The 24,363-nt window shown below is 47.0% G+C and overlaps 1 protein-coding gene across 1 annotated transcript in view; it reads right to left on the minus strand.

Annotated features, from left to right (window-relative positions):
- LOC119440546 (uncharacterized) overlaps positions 1–24,129 on the minus strand; it is a 38,739-nt gene extending 14,610 nt beyond the window's left edge. Inside the window, exons 1-4 of the mRNA XM_049662964.1 lie at positions 24,071–24,129; positions 23,289–23,571; positions 10,045–10,077; positions 4,442–4,513 (exon numbers count right to left, since the gene is read on the minus strand). Of these exons, the coding sequence (XP_049518921.1) occupies positions 4,442–4,513; positions 10,045–10,077; positions 23,289–23,571; positions 24,071–24,129 (447 nt within the window). The remainder of the gene's footprint in view (positions 1–4,441; positions 4,514–10,044; positions 10,078–23,288; positions 23,572–24,070) is intronic.
- Between the last annotated feature and the right edge of the window lie 234 nt (positions 24,130–24,363).

The following is a 24,363-nucleotide window of genomic DNA, read 5'->3' on the forward strand; positions in this document are numbered from 1 at the left end:
CGCGAATCACCACGACGAGGTATTAGCACGCCGCCTGGAAATAGCCTTGAAAACAACACTTCCCCGCTGTAAGACCGGCCGACGCGACGTAGCAGCAGCGGAGCAATCCGACGCAGCCGTGATCCGACGCAATGACTTAACCGTAACGCTAGACGTCGTTCTACCGCCTTAGACGTGCTAATGGATGGTCATAGCGTCACCGCTCTCGTCGACACTGGAGCCGACTATTCCGTTTTCAGTGGCCCGTTCGCCGCCAAGTTGAAGAAGGTGAAAACGGCCTGGCAAGGACCCGATATCCGGACAGCGGGAGGCCACATAATATCGCCGGCTGGAATCTGCACAGCGCGAGTCACGGTAAACAACCGCACTTACCCGGCGAGCTTCGTAATCCTGCAGCACTGCTCCAGGGATGTCATCCTAGGCATGGACTTTCTAAATCAACACGGTGCAGTCATCGACTTAAGGTCCAAGTCGATAACGCTTTCAACGCACAACGCCATACCACCGGCTACAAGCATAAGTTACTATGCCTTGAATGTGCTTGAAGAACAAGTCACCCTTCCGCCTCGCTCCAGCGTAATGATTTCCGTCGGTACCGAAGTGCCTGCAGACATGGAGGGCGTCATCGAGGGCGATCATCACTTACTGCTCGACCGTGAAATTTGCGTCGCTAGAGGCATAGCTGAGCTACGTGCAGGAAAAGCAAAGGTGATGCTCACGAACTTCAGTCCCGAATACAAGCACATTAACAAAGGCACCACGGTCGCCTACATCGACGAAATAGTACAAGCCAGCAGTGCTTTCGCCTTCACGGATTTCAGTGCACCTGCAACGACGACTATAATACCTGAACCAACTTTCGACGTCAATCAGAACCTTCCCAGGCATAAGAACGAACAACTAAAGGCTCTGCTCCTGCAATACAAGGACTGCTTCTCGTCGTCGTCAAAACTTCGACAAACCCCTGTCGCCAAGTACCGCATCATAACCGACGAAAATGTCCGCCCACTCCGTCAGAGCCCGTACCGAGTTTCGGCGCGCGAACGCGAGGCCATAAGGCAACAAGTCGACGAAATGCTACGCGACGACATCATCCAGCCGTCCAAGAGTCCGTGGGCGTCCCCCGTGGTGTTAGTGAAGAAGAAGGATGGAACCCTACGTTTCTGCGTCGATTATCGTCGCCTCAACAAGATCACGAAAAAGGACGTATACCCCCTCCCACGGATTGACTACGCCTTGGATCGACTCTACAACGCAAAGTATTTTTCGTCGATGGACCTCAAAACCGGCTACTGGCAAATCGAAGTCGACGAGAGGGACCGGGAGAAGACTGCCTTTATAACACCAGACGGACTGTTCGAGTTCAAGGTCATGCCGTTTGGTCTTTGCTCGGCACCTGCGACTTTCCAACGCGTCATGGATACAGTACTGGCAGGCTTGAAGTGGCAGACTTGCCTCACGAGGTCGTTGTGTTTGCCTCAAGCTTCGAAGAACACCTGCGGCGCCTTGAAACAGTTCTTCAAGCAATCAAAACCTCCGGCCTCACGTTAAAGCCAGAAAAGTGCCGCTTCGCATATGAGGAGCTCTTGTTTTTGGGCCACGTCATCAACAAGTCTGGAGTGCGCCCCGACCCTCAGAAAACGGCGGCCATTTCCAACTTTCCTCCGCCCGCTGACAAGAAGGCAGTGCGTACATTTCTTGGACTATGCGCCTATTACAGGCGCTTCGTCAAGAATTTTTCACGGATCGCTGAACCACTGACGTATCTCACGAAGGCCGACGTCGAGTTCAAGTGGGAGACGCCACATGTCGAAGCATTTGAAGAACTGAAGCGACGCCCGCAATCGCTGCCAATACTTGCGCATTTCGACGAAAACGCCGATACCGAAGTCCACATCGACGCAAGCAGCGTAGGACTCGGCGCCGTTCTTGTGCAGAGGACTGACGGACTAGAAAGGGTTGTAAGTTACGCTAGCCGGTCGCTATCGAAGGCGGAAGCAAATTATTCCACAACAGAAAAGGAGTGCCTCGCCATCATCTGGGCTACATCAAAGTATCGCCCCTACCTCTATGGCAGGCCCTCTAAAGTTGTGAGCGACCACCACGCCTTGTGTTGGCTAGCTAACTTGAAGGATCCTACAAGTCGCCTCGCACGATGGAGTCTGAGACTTCAAGCATAATTCCACATCACCGTCGTTTACAAGTCCGGGCGAAAGCACTCTGACGCCGACTGCTTGTCTCGCGCCCCCGTCGAACCGCCACCACAGGACGACCAGGATGACGACACTTTCTTGGGACCCATCAGTGCCGACGAATTCGCCGAACAACAGCGAGCCGACCCGGAACTAAGGAGCCTTGTAGACTACCTGGAAGGCAAGACCGTCATTGTGCCGAGGTGTTCAGGCGAGGATTGGCGTCGTTTTTCTTGCAAAACGACATTCTTCTAAAGAAGAACTTCTCGCCTCTCCGAGCCAACTACCTCCTCGTGGTACCCTCAGCATTGCGTCCAGAGGTTCTGCAAGCTCTCCATGACGACCCAACGGCTGGACACCTCGGTTTTTCCCGCACGCTCGCGAGGATACAAGAAAAATACTACTGGCCTCGCCTCTATGCCGACGTCGCCCATTACGTAAGGACATGCCGAGACTGTCAGCGACGTACAACACCGCCGACAAGGCCAGCCGGACTTCTACAGCCAATCGAGCCACCTCGCCGACCGTTCCAGCAGATCGGGATGGACTTACTAGGGCCTTTTCCGACGTCGACATCCGGGAATAAATGGATCGTCGTAGCTACGGACTACCTCACCCGCTACGCCGAAACAAAAGCCTTGCCCAAAGGCAGTGCTGCCGAGGTAGCCCGATTCTTCGTTGAGAACATCCTCCTGCGTCACGGTGCCCCATAAATCCTCATCACCGACATAGGTACGGCCTTCACGGCTGAACTAACTCAAGCCATCCTGTGCTACAGCCAGACAAGCCATCGCCGGATCACCGCCTACCACCCGTAGACGAATGGCCTCACCCAGAGCCTAAATAAGACCATCGCCGACATGCTGGCAATGTACGTCGACGTCGAACACAAGACGTGGGATGCCATCCTTCCGTACGTGACCTTCGCATACAACACGGCCATGCAAGAAACGACGCACATGGCGCCGTTCAACCTGGTCTACGGAAGGAACCCGGCAACGACGCTTGACGCCATGCTACCGGATGTCACCGACGAAGAAATTCTCGACATTGCCACCTATTTACAGCGTGCCGAAGAAGGTCGACAGCTCGCCCGCCGGCGCATCAAGAACCAGTAGAGGAGCGACAGCCGACACTACAATCTTCGACAACGCTACGTCGAGTACCAGCCCGGCGACCTTGTTTGGGTCTGGACTCCGATACGCAGGCGAGGACTTAGCGAGAAACTGCTACGACGCTATTTCAGGCCCTACAAGATTATCCGACGCATTGGCGCACTGTACTATGAGGTCATGCCAGACGGCATTTCGCAATCACATGTAGCGGCGCCGCGCGCGACACGAAGTCATCCACGTGGTGCTTCTTAAGCCTTTCTACGCCCGCTGACGAACTTAGGTACTTTGTTGCTTTATTTTTTTTTTTCTTTATTACGCGTGCTTTTGTTTTCGCTTTCACATTTGTTTGTACCATCGGGACGATGCTTTTTAAGGGGAGGGTATTAACACGTATACATGTTTATCTTTCACCGGTGGCCGCTTTCCACCGGCTAACAGATGTTAAACGTTATCGCTCGGCGCAGGACGCGCCTGTATCGGAAGTTTCTAGAACGTTATCGATGCTTCTTTCCGTTGCCTGTTTTCACTGACGCTTATGTTATCTGATTGTATGACCAACGCGAATTGTCTAGAACTTTCTGGAAGACACGCGGGCATCAGGGATTAATCTAGAACCTTCGATGACTCAGGTATAAAAGCCGACGCGTTTCGCCGCTGATCAGATTTTCGACGATCGCCGACTGTGTTCGCCGCTATCGTTGTGCTTTGAGTGTAGCTTGCTTCTGTGGGCACAGGTTCGCCCAATAAACAACCAGTTTTGTCATACACAGTTTTATGACTGTTTTCTTTACCGTCACTACTACGTGACAATATATATTATATATATATATATATATATATATATATAACATACCCACTTGCATAGAAAGATGCAAAATATCACACCTTTTTTGTTCACTAAGTGTATATGCGTGGCATTTCATTGCCTCCAGGATTGCCCCAGCTTTCATTACACTTTCTCCTATACCGGCCCAGTTTGCTCGGCCAGACAGTGGGCGGAAGAGCCAGAGAGAGATTTGCTTTAAAAAGCTTGACTTGAGTTACGCGGGTGCGTGCATGGGACGTGCATGTATGTACGGCGTGTTAGCGTAGGCACGGGATCGGGAGTTCTGGGTAAAAGTAAACAGAGCTTACCCTAGATCCAAACAGAGCCGAGCCGAAATCATCCGGTGCAACATCCTGGGCAATTTTTGGCTTCTGTAGAAACTGCGTGGAAAAAAAAATTGCAAGCTCTACGGCAACGGCACAAAGCAGTAAACTGGCCAATGTCTGTTATCATACATTGAATTTTTCACGACAGAGCGAGTCACAGATGACGTGAAGAAATGTGCTAAGACTTAATTTTGAACATGGTATACGCGAATCGTTAACTTCGATTAGATTAATGTAGCAGCTTGCTTAGCTTTATGTACTCTTATCTTTACGGACCCCTGTTTTCTCATATTGCTTATCCTTGCACAAAGTTCGTCAGTGCTTCCTCCAAAGATTACCTGCCTGTCTTGGTTAAAAACGCTTCGTGGTTCGTGCCTACTATCGTATGCAAAAAGACTAGTGCGTGAGTGTGTGCATGTGCATTCATGTGTGTGGTTGTTTGGGAGAGGAACGTGTGTGTGTGTTGACACCTCTCATCACTTAAGGTAAATATATACTATTAAGGTGATTCTAATCACCGGTAAGCTTAGGTAATGAAATTTTACAGTAGCTGCATTGGGACAAGAAAGGTATTGTGAAATGTATTGGCATTTAAAAAAATAGTGGACAGGTCTATCCCTCTAAATCTCCGTTACTCGCGGCGTCGCGTGCAATACCAATTGGAATAGGAAACTCACTTGAGCACTTCAGAAAAAACGTTGATCAAATTTCGTAGTTGCACTGAACATAACCAAGCAGTAAAATAAACGCGTACGGCAAAATTTCATAGTCAGGCACATTCAAATGCCTCGAATTGCAGCGCACTGAATAGTAATACACTGCAGTCGAAACGATATCTGCAGTGTACTCGTCGCTGCTGCTTTACATTTCTTCATTCACACTGAACGCATTGCATGAACGATCGCATTGCGTGAATGTTGTCGCCTATGTAACAGCAAACCGCAACAGCAAGGGCACTGCCATTTTCTATAGCAGCTTTTGAAAACAGACTTTTCCGCGTACTCAATGGCATTGCTTGCTCTTGAGAAGTTCATAGCACAAACACACCAATGTAAACAAGGTAATCTTCATATTCATGCCAAATTTTCACAAAACGTATACTCGAAACGGTTCACAAAACGGTTCGATCTGTTCGATAGCGTGCTCTGTACTCTCTACATTTTACTCGTCACGATGTGATTGGTATAAATATTGTCCTCTTATTAAACTTACGCGATTTTCTTAGCGCGGACAGATGTGCGGACCTCTTTGGTACCGGTGAGCGATCGAGGTTTTTTTTTTTTTTTCATGATGTGTGCAACTTCAGCCGCTTCATCGCTCAATGATTGATCCAATTTAGCCGTGTCACTGTCCAATCAATTCAGCAAGACCAGCACACCAAGGTAGCGGATATCCATGTTAGCAATATTTCTGGTGTAGTTGCGAATGAAAGGGCCTGTCTCCACATTATCAAAGGCATCGAGAACAACAAAACGTCCGCACAGCGCACCTTGCGATCCATGTACCGATTGCGTTTGTATCTTGCGACTACGGTGGTGTCGACACCGGGGTCCATCTGCGACACGAGCGTGGGTTGAGGCGTTTTTTCCGGTGCTTTGCTGTCCGCTCGCGGTGGGACCGGCGATTTCTTCTCCTTCCTCCATCGGAATTTGGACAGAGTCCACGAGTCGTGCTTCATGACGGCCACGGGAACTGCGTGTTCCAACAAGGCCTCATGAGGTCGTCGGTTTACTACAGAACTTCAAAACCATGCAGGCATGAAGAGAAAGAGAGAAGCGTCTGGCGATCGAGTTACTTTCCACACCGCCACCCCAAAATTACCAGGAATGCAAAGCACCTCTTCAACCTAACAAAGTAAAGTCATTGAACGCACCAGACATTCGCTAATGACAAGTGGAAGAGTGTTGAAATTGAACGCACTTGAATTTCAGCTTCGAAGAAACTTGACTCGTGCCCTGATGACGGATCGACTCTTGCGTGGAATGAACCTCCAACAGCAGCGGCAGGAACATGTGCTGCGCGATAGAACACACGTTAGCGCTTGAGAAATAACCTGTCAAGTCTTATGTATTGTGCTATGAGTGGGCGATAAAAGCTACAGTTCAAGAATGCCACAAGACTGTTGAGTGCAAATGTATTGAACTGACAGAAAGACCATGTGGATATACAAAACATTATCATTGACAGAGAAGAACTTAATGTACTATCGACAAGAAAAGTTTACGGACCAAGGGATCTGACAAAAAGCTGAATATCTCCGCAGCCTCAAAACGCAGCCTGGCATTTCCATTTCCAGCCTATACTGGTATATGCGAACAACATTGTAATGTACGGTTTTACTGGCTACTTTTAAAGGCTACTCGGACATTTAGCGTTTTGTGAGATACCGTGGTCCGTAAACATTTTTGGTCGATAGTATATAGCTCATTCTGTGGGCCCTGAGGACTTAAGTCTGGATTTTAGTATCTTAATTGTGTGATAACTGCATGTCACAGGAGCGGTTACGAATGTATTCTGACATACGATGGAACGACGAGCCAGACGAAGGAAAGGGGCAGTGTCCGAAACAACGCCAATTCTGGAAAACGATCGACTGACCATCTTATCGCCAGTGGACAAGTATACACCAAAAATTGTTCGAAGTGAAGGCACACAAACACGCAAAAAAAAAATACAAGCTGTATGGCAAATGAGTAATTGCTGCAGTTCACCCGGAAAGAGAAAGTACAGAATGATTTAGGCAGATTTGATTTCAATTGATGGCTTCTGCACATATAAGGAGAGACAAGGCGATTCTTGGAAAAGTGGCCTTTCAGGTGCGCTGGCTTCGAGTGCCGTGGCAGTGGTCTTGTGGCTTACTGCGTTGTTGAAGTAGGGGGCTAAATAGCCGGTACGTGTTTCTGAAACCGCACTTACCAATATGTATTGTGCAATATGGTTAGCGCTGCTCAAGGCCGAGTCATTGAAAGATGCGGTGAGGACAACGGCACGGGTCGATGGTGTGTTTCCCTCAGTGCCGGCAAAGTGCAGTGGTGTTTTATTCTCAAATAGCACGCTACATTGTCTCGCAAACCAACTCACTTCAGTTTTTTGCGTTCTGTTGCTCTTGAAGCCACTACAGCATTCTGAACAAGTGAACAGGACGAAGTCAATGCCAAGTATGAGCAATGTTGGTGGGCCTGCAAGCCTATGTCGTCTTTGGTATACGTCCTCGAAGGTCGGTTCGTAGCGCATGGGTTCCTCTGAGGCCATTGTCGTTTAAGCAGCAAACTCAGTGCCTTGAGATAATTCTTTTTTTTTTTTTTTGCTGACAGGCACACGCAGCTACCATGCTTAACTAGAGCCGATTACTCTTGCTCCATCTGTGTTACAGTGAAGCTTTATGAGGAAGCTCCGAGCTCTATCGCACCGGTCCCTTGTGTGCTGCTGTAAGAAAAGCAGATGGATAGAGCTCAAGGTGGCTATGGTAGACGAGCCGTTGTGAGGATGGAGTCGCAGGTCTCTTCACTCGCATGTTGCTGGAGCCAGTTGTGATGTAAGCATCTTTTCATAAAACAACTATGCTCATTTCCATGGTGTCACCGGCAAAGAAACATTTTATTGTGGAGGAGCGTCCTGCATAAAAGGTTGCAACTTAAAGGGCACGGGTGCTGAGCGAATCGTACATAGCAGAACTTGTGCAGGCAAAGTGAAAACGACGCGGAATCACAGTGCTGACCGGTCCAGAAATAGAGGAAACGTGCAGCGGCTGCTGTGAGATGCATGGAACAGCAAGCAGCACGTCGGGACGCTGAGACTCCACATTAACTGATGATAGTGTACATACGGTTGCTATATACCTGAGGAATTATTTTGTTTCGGAAAGTGCCATATTGCACCCCATTGCCGTGCGACAACATGGCCTTCTACGTGCACCCGACGTATAGTCACTGTCCTTGTGCCAAACACTTGCGTTATATCGCAGAAATGCATGGTGATGAAAAACAAAAATGTCGCAGTTTCGTCCGAAAGGCGAAGCATCAATTGCGATAGCAAATTAGTAGAGAGCTATACGGAGTAGGAATAATAGTTTTATCGGCTGCATAAACTTGGACAGATTCGCTTACTAAGTAAATTAACAAGCGTGATGTCAGCGCGCACAAGCAAACATGAATAGATCACACTCGATGACCCCAGACAACCACTGTCAAAACGCTGGCGTAAAGAAGCACCGCCGCCACAGCGAGCGAAGGTTCGTGCGGTCTATCGCTTCAACGCAAACTGAGCGTCGAAAGCACAGCGCATACAAAAGTCAGAGCCGTCTGGAGATCGCTTTCGAAATACGGTGCGCGCGACAGCTCGCACCGGCGCGAAGTACGCAGTTGTTAGAAGAGTAGAAGTCGCCTCACCCTCCCTCCCGCGCTGCCTTCCGGCTTTCCTCCTTTCGCGTGGAAGATTGCGTCGCCAGTTCCCCTTGCGCCTGGTTGCAAGATACGCATTTGGTGCCGTAGCACAGCGTCACCCCCCTTCCCTCCCTCCCTCCCATACCCCCACGGCCTTTCGGCGACGGAGGAAGTCGCATTTGCTCTCCGCCGTGCGTTCCCACTTTCCGCGCGCTTTCACGCGCACATACGGCGCGCGGCGACGATGACGACGGTGACGGCAGAAATCCGCTTGAAGTGTCAATATAATTGCTATCGCAATAAAAAGGCGGCTTCATAGTCAGCATGCCGTAGGTGGACTACACGCTAACTGCTGGCTCAGGCTATACTACGTGTTCGAAGTGCTGTCAACAAGGCGAACCATTGCGGATGAATTTTTGTTTATTGATCACCTTACTTTGTAAGCGAGAACAAGCGCATCTAGGACAATAGCTAATTGTGGCGCACATACCTTATTTATGTCGCGCGAGCGGGGCGCTCGTTGCTCTTTCCCACCAAAATTTTAATGCGTCAGCCTTAGGAGAGTCAATGTGGAAAAAGGTGTATTTGTGTGAGATGTTGGAAGTCGGTCACGTGGTATATATATATATATATGGTGAGACACGCACCTCCACCACTTCTGAGACAAGGTTTAGGCAGTCAGATTCTCATTTATTCTCTCAAGCGAGAGGCCCACCACCAGGCCCCAAAACGATGATGATGAGAATGTACAGATCAGAATATGAAGCGTATGAATAATGCTTACAATATATATATATATATATATATATATATATATACACAAGAAAAAATACCTTGCTGTAGGACATGATAGAGTGTCCGTGTATTAAGAGGCGCATTTTGGTGATGACCTAGTATCGACACCGGTACCTAATGTAATCACCTTATTTTTATTAAGTGGCCACCTGAGTAACCGAAGCTTGAATAACGCCATTGCAACGTGTGCCGTGCAGCCGAAAGTAGGAAATAAATAAGTCATTTTTTTAAATTAGCCAACTTCTAGTTGTGTGTGTGTTTTTTTCTTTTGTGCTAGCAGAGTCTTCCTCAAGCAACGAAGCTTTACAACTTACCTTGGTGGGAGGTGTCATTCACATTACTGTATCGGAATAAAGGAAACCATTTCGGGCTTATCAAAAATATTCTAGTTAAAAAAATATAGCTCACCTTATGCCTCTTCTTTGCTTCACTCTTCTGACCCTGGAACAGAGAGACAAATGTATGCTTCGATTGGACACAGAAAGTGATACTAAATGTGTGTGTGTGTGTTTTTCATAGTTCCGCAAAACATTATTCTCCCTGCGACGCCAACTGGTTCAGCTCGGCCATTGGGACAAGACATACGCTGGCCGGGTGTAATTTGTCGCAGTCGAGTACAATACCGGCACGTGCAAGAAAAAAAAAAATAAATAAAAAAAAACAATACTTTTGCTTACAGCATGGTAGATGTTCCTGAAGTTGGTTGTGGCGTCCTGCGGAAAACAACCGAAAAAAAAAAACAAGATAATTTTTTTGTCAATTTGGAGACCGTGTTTGCACCGACTGCTCCATGTCGCATACATGTTGTATAGTGCGCAGTAAACGGGTAATAACATTTCATCAGTAACCGCGTTACAAGTGATTCACAGATGTAGAATGGGCAGTGCGTAACAAGGGCATCAAGAATTGCAAGCACAGAGATTCCGCGAGAGGTTTAATGGTCAAATTTTCGCATGAACCATGTACTCACATTCATTAATCACGTAATTCACACATATTAAATTTCTGCATGCGAAAGATTGTAACTATGGATCCAAATAATTATGTGTGGAGGAAACGCCTATGCACATCGTTGCTTTTTGAAATAAAGAGAGAGGAATAATGGGAATAAAGGCAGTATATTAACCAGGCTGACCCCGATTGGCTACCCTGTGCTGCGAAAGAGGGCAAGGGGACTGAAACATAAGAAAGAGAGAAAAAAATGCTCCCAGCACGCACGCACACACATGCTGAAGCGTTCATTGTTCAGTCAGTCACAGGCGGTCATATGGCACAGACTGGCGCATCTCAGTAAACGCAGCAGCGCTTTCGTGGCTTTGTACGTACATCGCAGGCACGCGAGTCCGTGGCCTCAGAATCTTCTCTTCTCTAAAAGCCTTGTCGCCTACTTTCCCTGGAGTGGTCCGAAAGGCATGCTTCTGATCTTCGCATTATGAGCAGTCCCACAACAGGGGTTTTAAAGTTTCTTCTGTGTCATATTTGTGTTACGATTTGCACTGTCCGCCATTACAATTAGAAACGAATGGCCTTTTGAAAAAAAAAAAACGCAAATAAAAGTATCTTAAAGTGGATTAAGGTCGTAGCAGCTTTCAGTTCTCGTTCCAGCATTCGTTTCTATTTTTTCCTTGTATCAACGAAGGCCAAATTAAGCGATTTGTTTTTAAAATACACAAGCACCCTGCCTTGAAATGTGTCTCGCAGTGGTTTATTATTTGCATGGTAATTTAGCACGCAGTTTTATGTACTTATCAGACACTTCGCGTTACCAGATGCGGTAGATAACCAGCGGGAACGTCTAGCTTGCGGTTCGGTTGATGGCAACAAAAATACACCCGACTGCGGTGACCATGCTCCGATGGGAAGCAAAACACATCAACAACCGAGTGCTCAAAATTTGGTGTCGTCGAAGTGGATCAGGATCCCAGTGCTATATGGCACCTCACACATCGACACTGCGAACTGTACGAATATGCGAATAGTAGTTATATCGTATGCACTGCAATAACTTCCAGCTTTCATGAAAGTGAGGGAAAACATTTTACTGTAACGTGCATGGGGCGGAGCACGTTCGTCCTTACCATATCTGTCAAAAGTAAGGTCCCAGGTTGCCATAAAAAATTCTCATGAGGTACTCATCCTGTGGTTCTCGACAATAAAGCGACAACTGTATCGCTAGCTGCACGTTCCAAACAGGCTGTAATGCTTTAATGCCACGCTGTCTCCACAAGAGCTGCGTACGAGTTCTCAATTCCCGTAACAGAACACACTGCGTTTATGATAGTTACAATGATGACGTTGTTTGTTGTATTCTAATAAGTCTCGCAGCATCTTTTCCGACGCCCCAACGGACAACGTCAGTGAAGAATTTCACGAGAACTCTCAATGTAGGAAACGCATGCACTGGAACACCATCACAACAGAACATAACAACGTCGTTACTGGAGCTTAATTTTTTTTTTTTTTGAAGTTGTGGACATGTCTCCACATCTAAAGACAAAGCGTCCGCATGATGCCTCGTGAGCCAAAATTAACTTCATTTCACGATGCCTGGTGATGACCAAGCTGAACCGGCGGAGCGATTATATAGAACAGCGTAAACGCCCACTCGCCGTAAATTGCCGAGTGACCAGCTGTATCTGTGTACGACGCCCTGGTAACGTCGAGATTAGCCGACGTGCAGAAGATTTCGCAAGTTTGTCGCGCCGCACGTGTAATCTGCGGGCGTTTCATCTCCGTCTCTGCATCTCTCTCTCTCTTGCTGAAACCGATAAAAGAGGTCGTTAGAACTGCAGCCTTTCGAAAACGGCTACAACGGGGCCATGCACGTAACCGCGTTGACGCTCGGTGCGTTGGATTCTCGAGAGACCACGCACTGGACGTGCCATGTAGCAACAAGAGCAAAAAATATATAGCAGGGAGGACGACACGTCCAGAACGCCTGACCCCCTTCGGTGTGGAGACTCCACCCAGCACGAACATTGACTTCACTTGCTCGCCGGTCACCGCTTTGTGACGTTCCGCAGACCTCTCGGTTTTGGTCGCTATGTCCTCTTTTGCTCGCGCGTGTTTCATGTTTCAATAGTTCTCTGCAGTGCAGTGAAAGGAGCGAGAACATGACGAATCGACTTGCGGCACCACTCTGCAACATTGTGACATTTCTCGGGACTGTCCTACATAGTATCTCCTGGCGTTTAATTTCCTTTTTTTTTTTTGCAACATTTCTAGTTTCTAGGTGGACCCTGGAGTAAGGTTGTGTTAGTATTTATCTCGTGTAGACTAGCAAGAGCAGGCTCATGGGCATCCGCGTCATTGCGACCCGCTCTTCCTAGCTCTCCTATGAACTCTCGATGCTAATATTTGCAGCATTCTTACGCCTTTCAGAGCTGTTTTAGCAACCGCTCTTTTTTGCAAGCGGTTCTAAGTGCTTCACGAGAGACCGAGTACACCAGTAGCTTCCTAGAACATACGAAACAGACGCGTCACTTTGTGTCTAGCAGTTCACGACTTTCGGGGAAAAACTATGACCGCTGAAGTGTTCGCTGTCATGTTCCTCCGCCGCGACGAGTCAAATTCTCCAGAAACGCGGGCAGACCCTCCCCCGCCCCCAACCTTTCGAAAAAATAAAAATGCACATCCTACAGCATAACAAGTCATGCACGTCGAAATGAAACTTCCAATGCTATGCAGCTGCAGACTTGCGTATGCGATAAAAATTACTGCGTATATGCGGCATAGTTTGTCATGTAGCTCCGTTTAACCACACCTCTTCAACCTCGGCCTCTTCCATGCTGTAGAAAGAATGCTGTAATATCTCACTGCACTTCTCATTTTCTGAGCTCCTCTGCACACTTCGTCCTCAGGTTCATCCGTTGACGTGTCGTCAGTTTCGCCTGCCGTATGTTCCTCCCAAGTCAATGCGACCCTTATGAGATGGATACATGGTCACTATAGGAAAGAACGTTCATAACGATTATATCCCACGAACGACCAAAGCAGTTGTTATTGAAGCAAAGCAGAAAAGGTTGAAATGTTTTGGCCATTAAATAAGGAGGGATGAGAGGTGCATCGTCAAGATGACAATCATGGCTGACTCTGTTGGCAAGGAGAAAGGATGTTAGCCTAAAATGAGGCAACAAAAGAAATTTTTAAAGGATTACACCACTAAAACTCTGAGCTTCAAATAAATTGCCGAAAAGGCGAATTTCAACAAATTTATTTAGAAAAAAAACATACAGCTGCATGGAAGAGATATATATGTCTATATATTTTTTATATAAATAAGCATGCACGAAGAGGCTTGCCTCAGCTAGCGCTCTAGCCTGCTATACTTTGCACAGGGTGAAAATCGGGAAAAAAGAGGGGATGAGTGACGATAAGGATAGATTGGAGAGATGCTAGATGCACAATCTTACAGCACTACTAATGTTTTTTCTAGAAATGTTTGAGAACATTCACCAGAGGAGATTGATGCACATATTGACAAGCGACCACTGACTGCGTAAGGGAATGTCCTTGAGGACTTTAAAAAGAAGCTGAGGACTTTATGAAAGGAAATGGAATATCACATAGAGAAGAATGTCTATATACACGATCACCTGCACCTAAATGCATTATTGCGAGTAGCATCATCCCAGCCCATCAAAAAAATAAAGACCGCGCTTTTGCTGCTGAAATTATCTTTCTTATTCGAACGATTCGCAGAAAGCGAGACGGAATACATGTTTAGGTGTACCGGGATGGAATACGAAGCAGCGCCGAAAATATGGAATGTTAAGTTGACGAATAGTGATCGTGGGACTCGAATAGACAGTGTGGTGACCGGTCTCCAGTTTGAATGCGCCATGTAAAAAAAGGCGCCAGGTTTGCTAGCGTTTTCCATGCTCTAGAGCGAGGCGGCGCTGCACAGCACAGAACTACGAGAAGCAAGTATACAGGGAGGGGCGATGTTGCGTAGGTTCAGTGAGAGGCGCCGTAACACCGGGACAGACGCGTCCGCAGCCAGCTGCGATGACACGCATGTCATCGGACGTGCTGAGCGAGCGATCCGGGACTCCTCTGCTTTTTTTCCTTTTAAATTCGATCAAAATGAGTTTAATGAACGGCGGGCACCCTGCGGTTGGTTTGATCTTTTGTTCCCGAATCAATAGAAAAAAGTGTGATAGGGAGCAACGGAACCACGTGACGTAATATGCTGACTGCTTGTCGCTTCAAGTCAAGTTAGTATTGACTAATACTGTGTCGTAACAGCAATGGCCGCACAGCAAGGGCACATTGCCGGTTCGAAAAAGGAGTGGTCCTGATTAGAGCTGCTCGCAGTGGAAGACTCGGCATGTAAGAGCCACAGCTGCGAAATCGTTTGATTTGATTAGTCCTAAATATGATGAGTCACTTTAGAAACTGACAATGCGCTTTGGTGAGCGCCGTACAGGCAGGTATTGGAGTGATATGCATATTACTCATACTACATGTCTTGTTTAAGTACCTTCTAAAGAGAGATCTTGTTTTATTCCAGTTCTGCTTTAATTCGCTGCATGACTAAATTTGAATTCAAACAAATGGAATGTGTTCGCTGCGGCAAATTGGTCATTGAAATCCGCTGTATTGGAACAATGGCTGATAAAACAATCACACAGGACAGAATAAAAAAAATAGACATGAGAAAGACTATATGTGACAGGAAACGTCGTGGAGATATGCATGTGTTGTTGTTGGTCATCGTACAAATCGCGTGACGGCAAAAACGAAAATAAGCCTATAAACATGCAGAATAAACACTATCTGAACAATTAGCGTTGCCATGTTGTCACCACAATCTCATCACATGTACGAGGCCCAACTATCTTTAGATGACCTTCCTACAACCTCCAGCAGCCAACAACAACCTGATATCTAATTCAGATGTTGTCGTACAGCTTCATGGATGATACAGATCAAATGGACACTGTGTTCGCCAGTAAGTACAATTCTAGATGGGCCAGAACTTCAACTACCATCACCGTACCGTTGATCAGCACATGAATTTTTATTACACTCTGCGTCAATAGATATGCCGATGAACAAGCTAAATGTTTAGGATGATAGACTATGTGAATGGTGAAAAAGAAAAACACGTTACGCCAATCTTCGGTTACCATTTTGGTTAAGTGATCACGCTTTAAATGCTTGTGTAACACTGTGTTTAGCAACGAAGCATTATCCTAAGAAACATGATAGATCCATCTTTCTCGTGTGTAGAGATCGCAAATGAATGTGATCATAGTCTTAAAATGAAGAGTAATAATTCTGATCTTCAAGTTTTATAAGCGACGCAGACGGCCGCAGCATTAATGACGGGGACACAAAAATACTGAGCACAGCAAAATGCTTGAATCTCACTATATCGAAATTCGCAGGTGAGTGAGGTTACTCAATGCCGCATGCGAACGTGTATGAAGTCACATGACGATATGGTCGAAGCCATAGATAACATAAGGTCATACATAAGGTTGCCTTCATTCACTTCGCCCACGCTACTTCAGCCAACTATATATAACCCATGAAAGGGAAAAATTGTCATCCACTCGAATGTAGCACGCAGCTAGAAAGGAAGCCCATATTGGTTTCTATCTAACCTGGCTTAGGCTCAATGCATCAGGCCGACCGCATGAGAACCAAAATTTACGTGCTGTTCAGTGTACACCGACCATTCGCCTTTGCAGTCCACTGACCTTTCAGAAATTATTTATAGTACGCAGGTTCTGAGTTAAATGGCTCCAGATTTACTACCTCGAAAGTGACACTAATTTTGCTTCACAGAGACATGCGAAGCGTAAAGATATACCAACCAAGCGGTTGGCGTATCTAAGAATTCGATGATGCCTGCAAGTCTAGCATCGGATTTTGACATGTCATCTTTTGATCTGCCTTGAAGTAATCGCCCTGTACATCGTGTCGGGGTAGCATGAACGATATACTGTCCCGAAAGGATGCTGTGAAAATTGGACACTTGCAGAAAAAAAAAAACAGAGTTGGAATGAGACTTGGTCGATGAGTGAGCAAAGGTATCCCAAAAACTTTGAATTTTTTAACCACCCGCTCTTCCTTTCCCAAAATTCTGGCCTTCAAGAAGAAAGGGTTTTTCGTTAATTCTATGGTCTTGAAATGAGTTTCTGATCCCTGCTTTAAATAAGATGTACCAGTGGCTTTACGACTACGGTGGCGGGTGGGTAGGCCGTATATAATGTCTACCTTCAACCTGTGAACGTTGACAGTCGTAAAAATGCCACGGCCGTGACGGAACGGGGGGGTTGTAGCACGAAATTTCTGTGAAGTCTACCCTAAGCACACACTATTTGAGGAATACATAGGCACTTTATTTAGTGAGAAGCTAGAAAGAGCAGAGGCTGAAAAACGAGGCATTATATTTAGATAACCGTCGCTTTTTCAGCGATCTGTCTGTTCCCAATTTTGCCGCCTTCAGGAACATATCTGAAAAAAACTTGCTCGAAGCACAAGAGCCCGATCTCGGGGGGCCATGAGAGCGACACACGTACCATGCGCCGCCCCATTATTTGACACTTTTCAAGCTTTTTCGTGAACAGAGTTCATTTTTTTCGGAAAACTTGAAGAAATATTCGTAAAATCGTACTATAAGCCCAAATACGTACACTTTACAAAAAGTTTGGGGAAGTTGGTAGGTATGATAATGGAAATTTAACTCGTATAGGGCTCCAGAGGGGTTCGGCCACTCGGTGCAGCAATGTATGTTGAAGACATTGCTGCACATTGTCTTCAACAATGCAGCAATGTCTGTTGAAGACATTGCCGCATATATATGTATGCGTAGGTGAGTTTTTAAAACCACCGCAGCAGGCAGACGAGAGCAGGTATTGTGGTGAGTTGGTAAACCAAGTAACGAGGCATTATCTGAGTAACTAAACATTGCGTAGACATTGGTGAGTTCGTTGAAGTGCGTGAACTAATTTGCAAGACGCCTTTGAAGCGCGGGCGAGTACTATCGGGTGAATGTAACGTTCGGCGGCATGCCGGTCTAGGCGTCACCGGACCTCACATTCGTAAACGTACTCGATATCCTCGATGACAATAAATCCTCACAGGCAGTAGACTAGATGCATAGAAATGAAGCTTTTCAGATCGTGAGCGCACGCAGTGTAAATACTAGTGAGATCCTTAAACAAAAACTTGTATTGCGCTTGGAAATTATTGCAAACATCTATAGATGTTCGATTACTACGCGGACGCTCTTCTTGTTGTTACGTTTTTTTTTAAAGTTGGCGTAGATATTACAAGGTTTCTTTTGTTTCTCTCTTGCTGTGAAAAGCTAGATTCATTTGGTGATGCACAAAAGTGCAATAAAAGTTTAGTAGAGCTTTATATCTGTGTCTAACTATATCATTGAAATGAACAGCTAAATTAGAAAAATTGCCCCTACTCACTGGCACAAGAAATTTTTCGCTCTAGGGATCGGCTGTCCTTGAGCGTAAGAAAATGATAAACTGACCAATTCCTTTAAAAAGCATTGCATTTTCAAAGAATATTGAGTGTTAGATCGAAGGGCGTCACTCGTGAGTCGTGACCGCCTGCTCCCTGGCCATTAACGAAAGTGGCCAGCAGAAAGCACAAAATGTGATCCTAAGCAAACGCACTTGTTTGAATTTTGCGCCAGCAGTAAGCATAATCAGAAATACAACAAAAATGACAATCTTGCCATTCTTTCATATATGACATACGAATGTTGGACGTAACAGTCAACAAAGCAATGACAATTAATAACATCGAGCTCACATTTTTGTGACTGCTAAAAACATTTCTGCGACATTGCACTCAGATCTTACTCGGGGAGCTTGTTCCACCCACTTATTTTCAACTCACTGCTGAAACGCAACTGAATAGTTAATCCGTAAATGTATCTGACATGCTGAGAGGTTTGCCGAACCATGCATTGATAGTGAAAATCTTGAAATTTCAACCGCGTGCGGCACATTTCCAGGCGTTTAGTCGATGGATCCACGTCACCTTGGAAGGAAAGAGTGGAGAAGGAAAGGCAGGGAGGTTAACCAGTTTAGCACAAACGGTTTGCTACCCTACACATGGGAGCGGGATGGGTGGGGGGGGGGGGAATGAAAGATGGGGAGGAGAGGAAGTGTGTGTATCCTGCATACGGTGGCAAGCACCACTCTTGATATTAATAGCACATGTCAAAACGCCCACCTCCATCCTGGTTATGCAAACGTGACTAAACTGTAAGGACCTAAAGCACAGATATAATCAAGAGCAGCGCTCATCAAAAAATCATGCGCTTATGCGGATGAGAAGACCAGCCTGTTGGCACGAAGATGGCTGAGCACTTTCATTTTTTTTTTTTTTGAGCATTTAATTGTGGATTCAGTGAAGCACCACGTGACACTCACGGGCCAAAACCTCACAAGGCAAGTGGCAGTCGCTATTCTGCCTGTGTCGGATCAGCATATCTCACCTTTCGCTATCGGTGATGGCATGTGGGGAACTAATCACGCTGGCTTGACTGGCATGTACCTCTCATTCCATAAAGCGCAGACTTGCTAATTTCTTCTCTTTGGCAGAACGATTCTCCCAACCCAACCGTCTCGGCAACTTCCTTCACACGTTGTGGCTCGCGGTTCAACACCTGGTTCTTCGCAAGGTCGCGCTTCTGCCATTGGGCAAGTCGGCTCCAATCACAGGGCGACCGACCGGTAGCGTCGTCCCATTAGGCCGATTAACCGGGCACTCCCTCGCTACCAACCTGCAGCTCCACGCGCGCACGCACACACATACACACCCAGTTTTGTTCCTTTGGATATTTTTTTTTCTTCCTGCTTTCATTTATGGAACGCGCACGTTTTGCGCTTTTTGAGCTCGGCCGCATTTTTACGTCTCCTGGGACGCGAATATGGGTGTCACGTGTGCGCGCGCGACTCTCGGGCTCCGGGCGAATGTGTCGTGGCGGGCTTTCCCCGAGTACAGTGTGGGGACAATTAGGCGTCGGTGGGACGGGAACGACCTGTTTCCCCCGAGGGATTCGGGATACGAGAACGGCCGGTGCCGGCGGCGTGCCAGGGACGGACTGCCCTCGCCTCTTCACCTCGATGGATTATCTCGCCGAAACTGCCTGCCTGCCGTCGCTGGAGAGCCATCTTCCCTTTCTCTCCGGATTCGATGCAACCCTGCGCATAAATTTCTTTTTTTTTCCCTATTTGTTCCTTTCCCATACACTTTATGTCACCGCTCGGGTGGACGCGCGTGATCCGAATGACCTGGACCTCCGAGAACCCCCTATCGGGTTTCATCCCCTAGTTCTGTTTGGCCGCACCGATTCTTTCGCGGATTGGTCCTTTGTGTGTACGTTCACGGGTTAAGTGCAAGGGCGCTTCTGCCAGTTATAGCGAGCGATGGTTTGACTTTTTTTACCTCCTCGGTTATAATGTTGGCTTAAAATGAGAAAACCGGCAAAGCGTTACCGGTATATGTCACGTGCTGCCGTGACAAATTCACGCTACAACGGCTGAGACCGAATTGCACCTTCTGTCGGACGCACTCATTTCTACTCGCGGCTTGTCGTTGTTGTCGTTGTGCTGTTGTCATTACCGTTATTGCTCTTCAAGCGTCTCAGGTTAAAGAGGAATAGGAGCAACAAGCCGTTGTTGTGTCTAAACCCAGTGTTCCCAACGACGCCTCTCTTCGTCATCTTTACGCAGCTGCGAAAGAAAAAAAGAACGATTACTGGGAAAAATTAATGTAATCTAGAGGAATAAAAAAGGCGTGTGGGGAGAAACGAGGAAGAGGAACTGCCATTGAAGCTCACGCGGCCAAGGGCGGGAGCCTCGTGGCCTCGATAGGGGCGCGGAGTCATTTGTCAAACTGTTTATGCGCCTACGTAATGACATTCGCCCGGATGGCGCTCCTTGGCGCTCGTTTAAATTCACGCCTGCAGGGTTATTGTGTTTGCGTGGACTCGATTAGACGTGATTGTTGCGGCAGGAGTTCCGGGAACCGCATTTCATGTTAGAAGTTGGCAGGTAGCCTTTAAAAAAAGGAAAAAAAAGGGAAACGAAGGCGCGCAGTGAAAAAGGAAGCGAGGTGGAAAGGGGGAAGGTCGATTTTAGTGAGTCGGCTGGGTTTCTGGGGGTTTTATGATAATACTGGAGCTAGTGTTGACCTTGAATACCACAATTCGCGTCTTTATGCAGGCGCTTAGTTGTACTGAGCATCACACAAATTTATTTTGTGCGGTTTATATTAAATCATATACAGGCGCTTTTCTGCGAGTGGCACATACTTTCTGCAGACAGTCTGTCAATAAACTTAAGGCCTTAAACTTTTTGTCGACTAATATATCTATAAGCTTCCTGCAAACAACCAACTTGAAGGTCTGCGGATAACAATAGACCATAGTAAATTACTTTTTGGCGGCTTTTGGACAATATATATTGTTACGTGTGGATAGACAGATACACAAGAGACCATTTACACTGTATTTACACCGCAGCCAGAGAGCCATATAGAAACTCGCTCGCGGCAAGAGCCCAGATACTTCATCGTCTTCCTAGCGGCAGCTCGTCTATTCAGCATCTGTCGATGGTATCATGACACCACCCCGGCCGCAAAAGCACCGTCCCGGTGGTGTTATATATCTAAGGCGTGCGGATAGTACTAGAGCTTGGGCCTGGCGACATGGACAATGTCACTGGTTGCCACAGCGGAAGATGTAGTGGGCGTGGCTAGAATGATCTCATAGGTGACATCGGCCACTTGGCAGAGCACGCGGTAGGGGCCTGCGTAACGGGAGAATAGTTTTTTTCACAAAACCCAATTTTGCGGAATGGCGAATAAAGCCACACGAAGGTGCCGGGCGAAAAACGAACATCACGGTGACGGAGGTCACAGCGGCACTTCAGGTTCTGTTGAGACACTTGCAATATATAGCGCTGCCAGAAAGACGTCTGCAAAATGGCGAAAGCTGTCTACAAAAATTATACAGACTTTATAAGTTATCTTCTTTAGACGACTGCATGCTAGTGAACACAAAGAGAGGGCCGGAGCGATTCCGTCCGTTTGCATTGAAACAGATGTAAATTTGGTACGATCTGGTCCGAAGTATGCAGAATCATATAGTATACAGAGAAAAGCGAGAACAATATGCACTATGCACTATACAGAATTCAGAAGGGTGGAAGACCTATGTGAGGTGGCGATGGTGTTCGCGACAACCGAGGTTCTAATTTGTTCAATTGCTTGATATAGACAACGCTGAGATGCCAGCGTACTTGATTAGCTTCAACCCACGGGGGAAGGCGGGCCTAAGTTGTAAATCTTGGCTGAGAGACGATTATCATCATTATTAGCCTAATGTGTGTCCACTGCGATTCAATTAGTGTCCGAGCGATCTCCAATTACTCTTACCTAGCGTCGGCTGGGTCAGTCCGACGCTTACAAATTTCTTTCCTTTCTTCACTACTTGCGCTGTTCTTAGCTTCTTCTGAAATTTCTTTGTTGCACTGGTAGTTCGGCCCCACAGTTTCATCATCATCATCATCATCATCATCATCATCATCATCATCATCATCATCATCATCGTCATTATCGTCATCATCATCATCAATGATGTTCAGCCTATATGCCCTACAGCTTATATGTCCCACAGCCTATCCGTCCACAGTTTAAGTATGCCTAAGTCCTGATTAAACGAAGTTAATGGGACCCGAGGATTGTTTCGTTAAATCGAGAACTTCTTTAGATCCAAAACACTTCGAATACTTACGCGAATAACAAGACGGAGACACAAAAAAATAAGGAGACTTGAAGGAACGAACTTTCCCGGGTCAAACAAAGGATGTTTCCGGTGCTAACGTTTAGACAAAGTGACTGGTCTTCGTCAGAGTAACGGCGTCAGTCATTGAACTCACTTTGTTGCTTGGAGGTTCTCGGGACATTTAGCTCAATGTGTCGAAACGTTGGCTCTTACGAGACATCCCCTTTCGAGCACTGTTGAGCACGCAAATAACTCTATATTTATTCAAGAGCAAGAAACACATTTATTGTCCGCATACACACTTTATGATCGCGCTTATACTGTAGATAGTGAGTACGCGTTGGCACGTTTTGCGTTACTTCAGGGACGTGACAAACCTTCTTAACAGCTGAATGGGTGTCCGACACATCAACTGAATGCTGCCACTTTAATATCTTCCTAACATATTTTACCCATATTCGACCCAAAGCCTCGTTAAAGGGGGCGAGCCGTGGAGGTCACTTCGTTGCTTCGAAGTTGTGAGCCCGTTACGCTAAGGAATGTGTGTCGTGGAATGGCAAACTGTTCGTTAAATATAAAAAAATTGCAAAATCGGGTTTCGTTAAATTGCGGTTTGACTTAATGTTTGCTTTTTTTTTTTTCAAGGATAACGGCAAGAACAAGTGCATACAGCATAAATAAATTTAAAAAGAAACGACTGTTGCAACTTCAGACGGAGCACATCCACAGTTCGGAACCAGAAAAAAAAAAAGAGGGGGGGGGGGAGGGAGAGATTGGTGACAGGAGTGTCCTTTTGCGCGCCGGTGTACGCCTGTCTTGCTGATATTACCATTCAAATAAAGCGAGCGTCCTCGACCTTCACTCGCGTCCAGCTCAGACTGACCTTGAACGGCGGCTTTCCTGGGTCGCTGGTAGACGCCGAGTCTTCGGCACCGTTGACAAAGGCGACCGTCCGGCGACCGCCCGCTCTGCGGCTGTCCCGCCAGCGAGTCGCCGTGCGCCTTCCCGAAGTGTCGCCGCCGTCGCCACAGTCTCCGCCGTAGCATGAACCACCGTCGTCGTCGACGCGCGCCCATCGGCTGAAGAAGCCCACGGCCGGTCGGAGGGTGTCACCGGGCGCGCCCGCCCAGCCCACCACGTCGGGGGAGTCCAGAACGGCAGCCAGACTGCCCGCACGATGTCGCCGTCTACACGCTCACAACAATCCTGGGCAGGTGACTGCGCGGCCCTATATTTTCCGGAAAACAGGCACCTGCACGGGAAGCATGTTTAAGCGTTGTGAAATCGCAATAAATAAGACATAAACGAAGCGAGCGGCCGCAAACCATCTACAGTCGAACCCCGATATTTCGAACCCAGCTATAACGAATTATTGTGTATAAAGAACAGCAGTAAGATCCCCTTGAAAGTGTTTGCATGAAAGTTTATTTATATATCGAAACACCTATATATTGAACTTTTTTGTGATCCCCTTCAGATTCGATATATCCGGGTTCGACTGTATAACTTTATGAGGGGACGGTTAAATGGCGTCCAACTGAAGAGCTTGGAAGCAGTACGCCTCCGGCTACTCTAATTCACTTACATGAAACATGTAAATTTGCTTTAAGAAATTAATAAATTAAACATAAAAAAACTAGCAGTTCCGTCTGAAGGGCCAATCACTTACAGCGATAGTGCTTGAGCTCCTCGGACGGTCTTGTAACTATAGACGGGTGCGACATGGCCCGAAACAGCACACACGGTAACTACTGTTACGGCCAATCTGGAGGGCGCGTCTCGCGATACGCGCTCCAGGGCGGCCGAGCTTCCACCACGACCCCTTTTTGGCGGAAGGAACAGCCCCGTGGCAGCTACCAGGCGTCTCAGAACGCTAGCGTCACGAGCGCCACCAGTGGCGTTGCACGCGTCGCACCTCGACGCTGCCCGAGATGAGACTGACGGGAAACCGTCGGCAT

Source organism: Dermacentor silvarum, chromosome 2 (assembly GCF_013339745.2).
Source record: "Dermacentor silvarum isolate Dsil-2018 chromosome 2, BIME_Dsil_1.4, whole genome shotgun sequence".
Lineage (NCBI taxonomy): Eukaryota > Metazoa > Arthropoda > Arachnida > Ixodida > Ixodidae > Dermacentor > Dermacentor silvarum.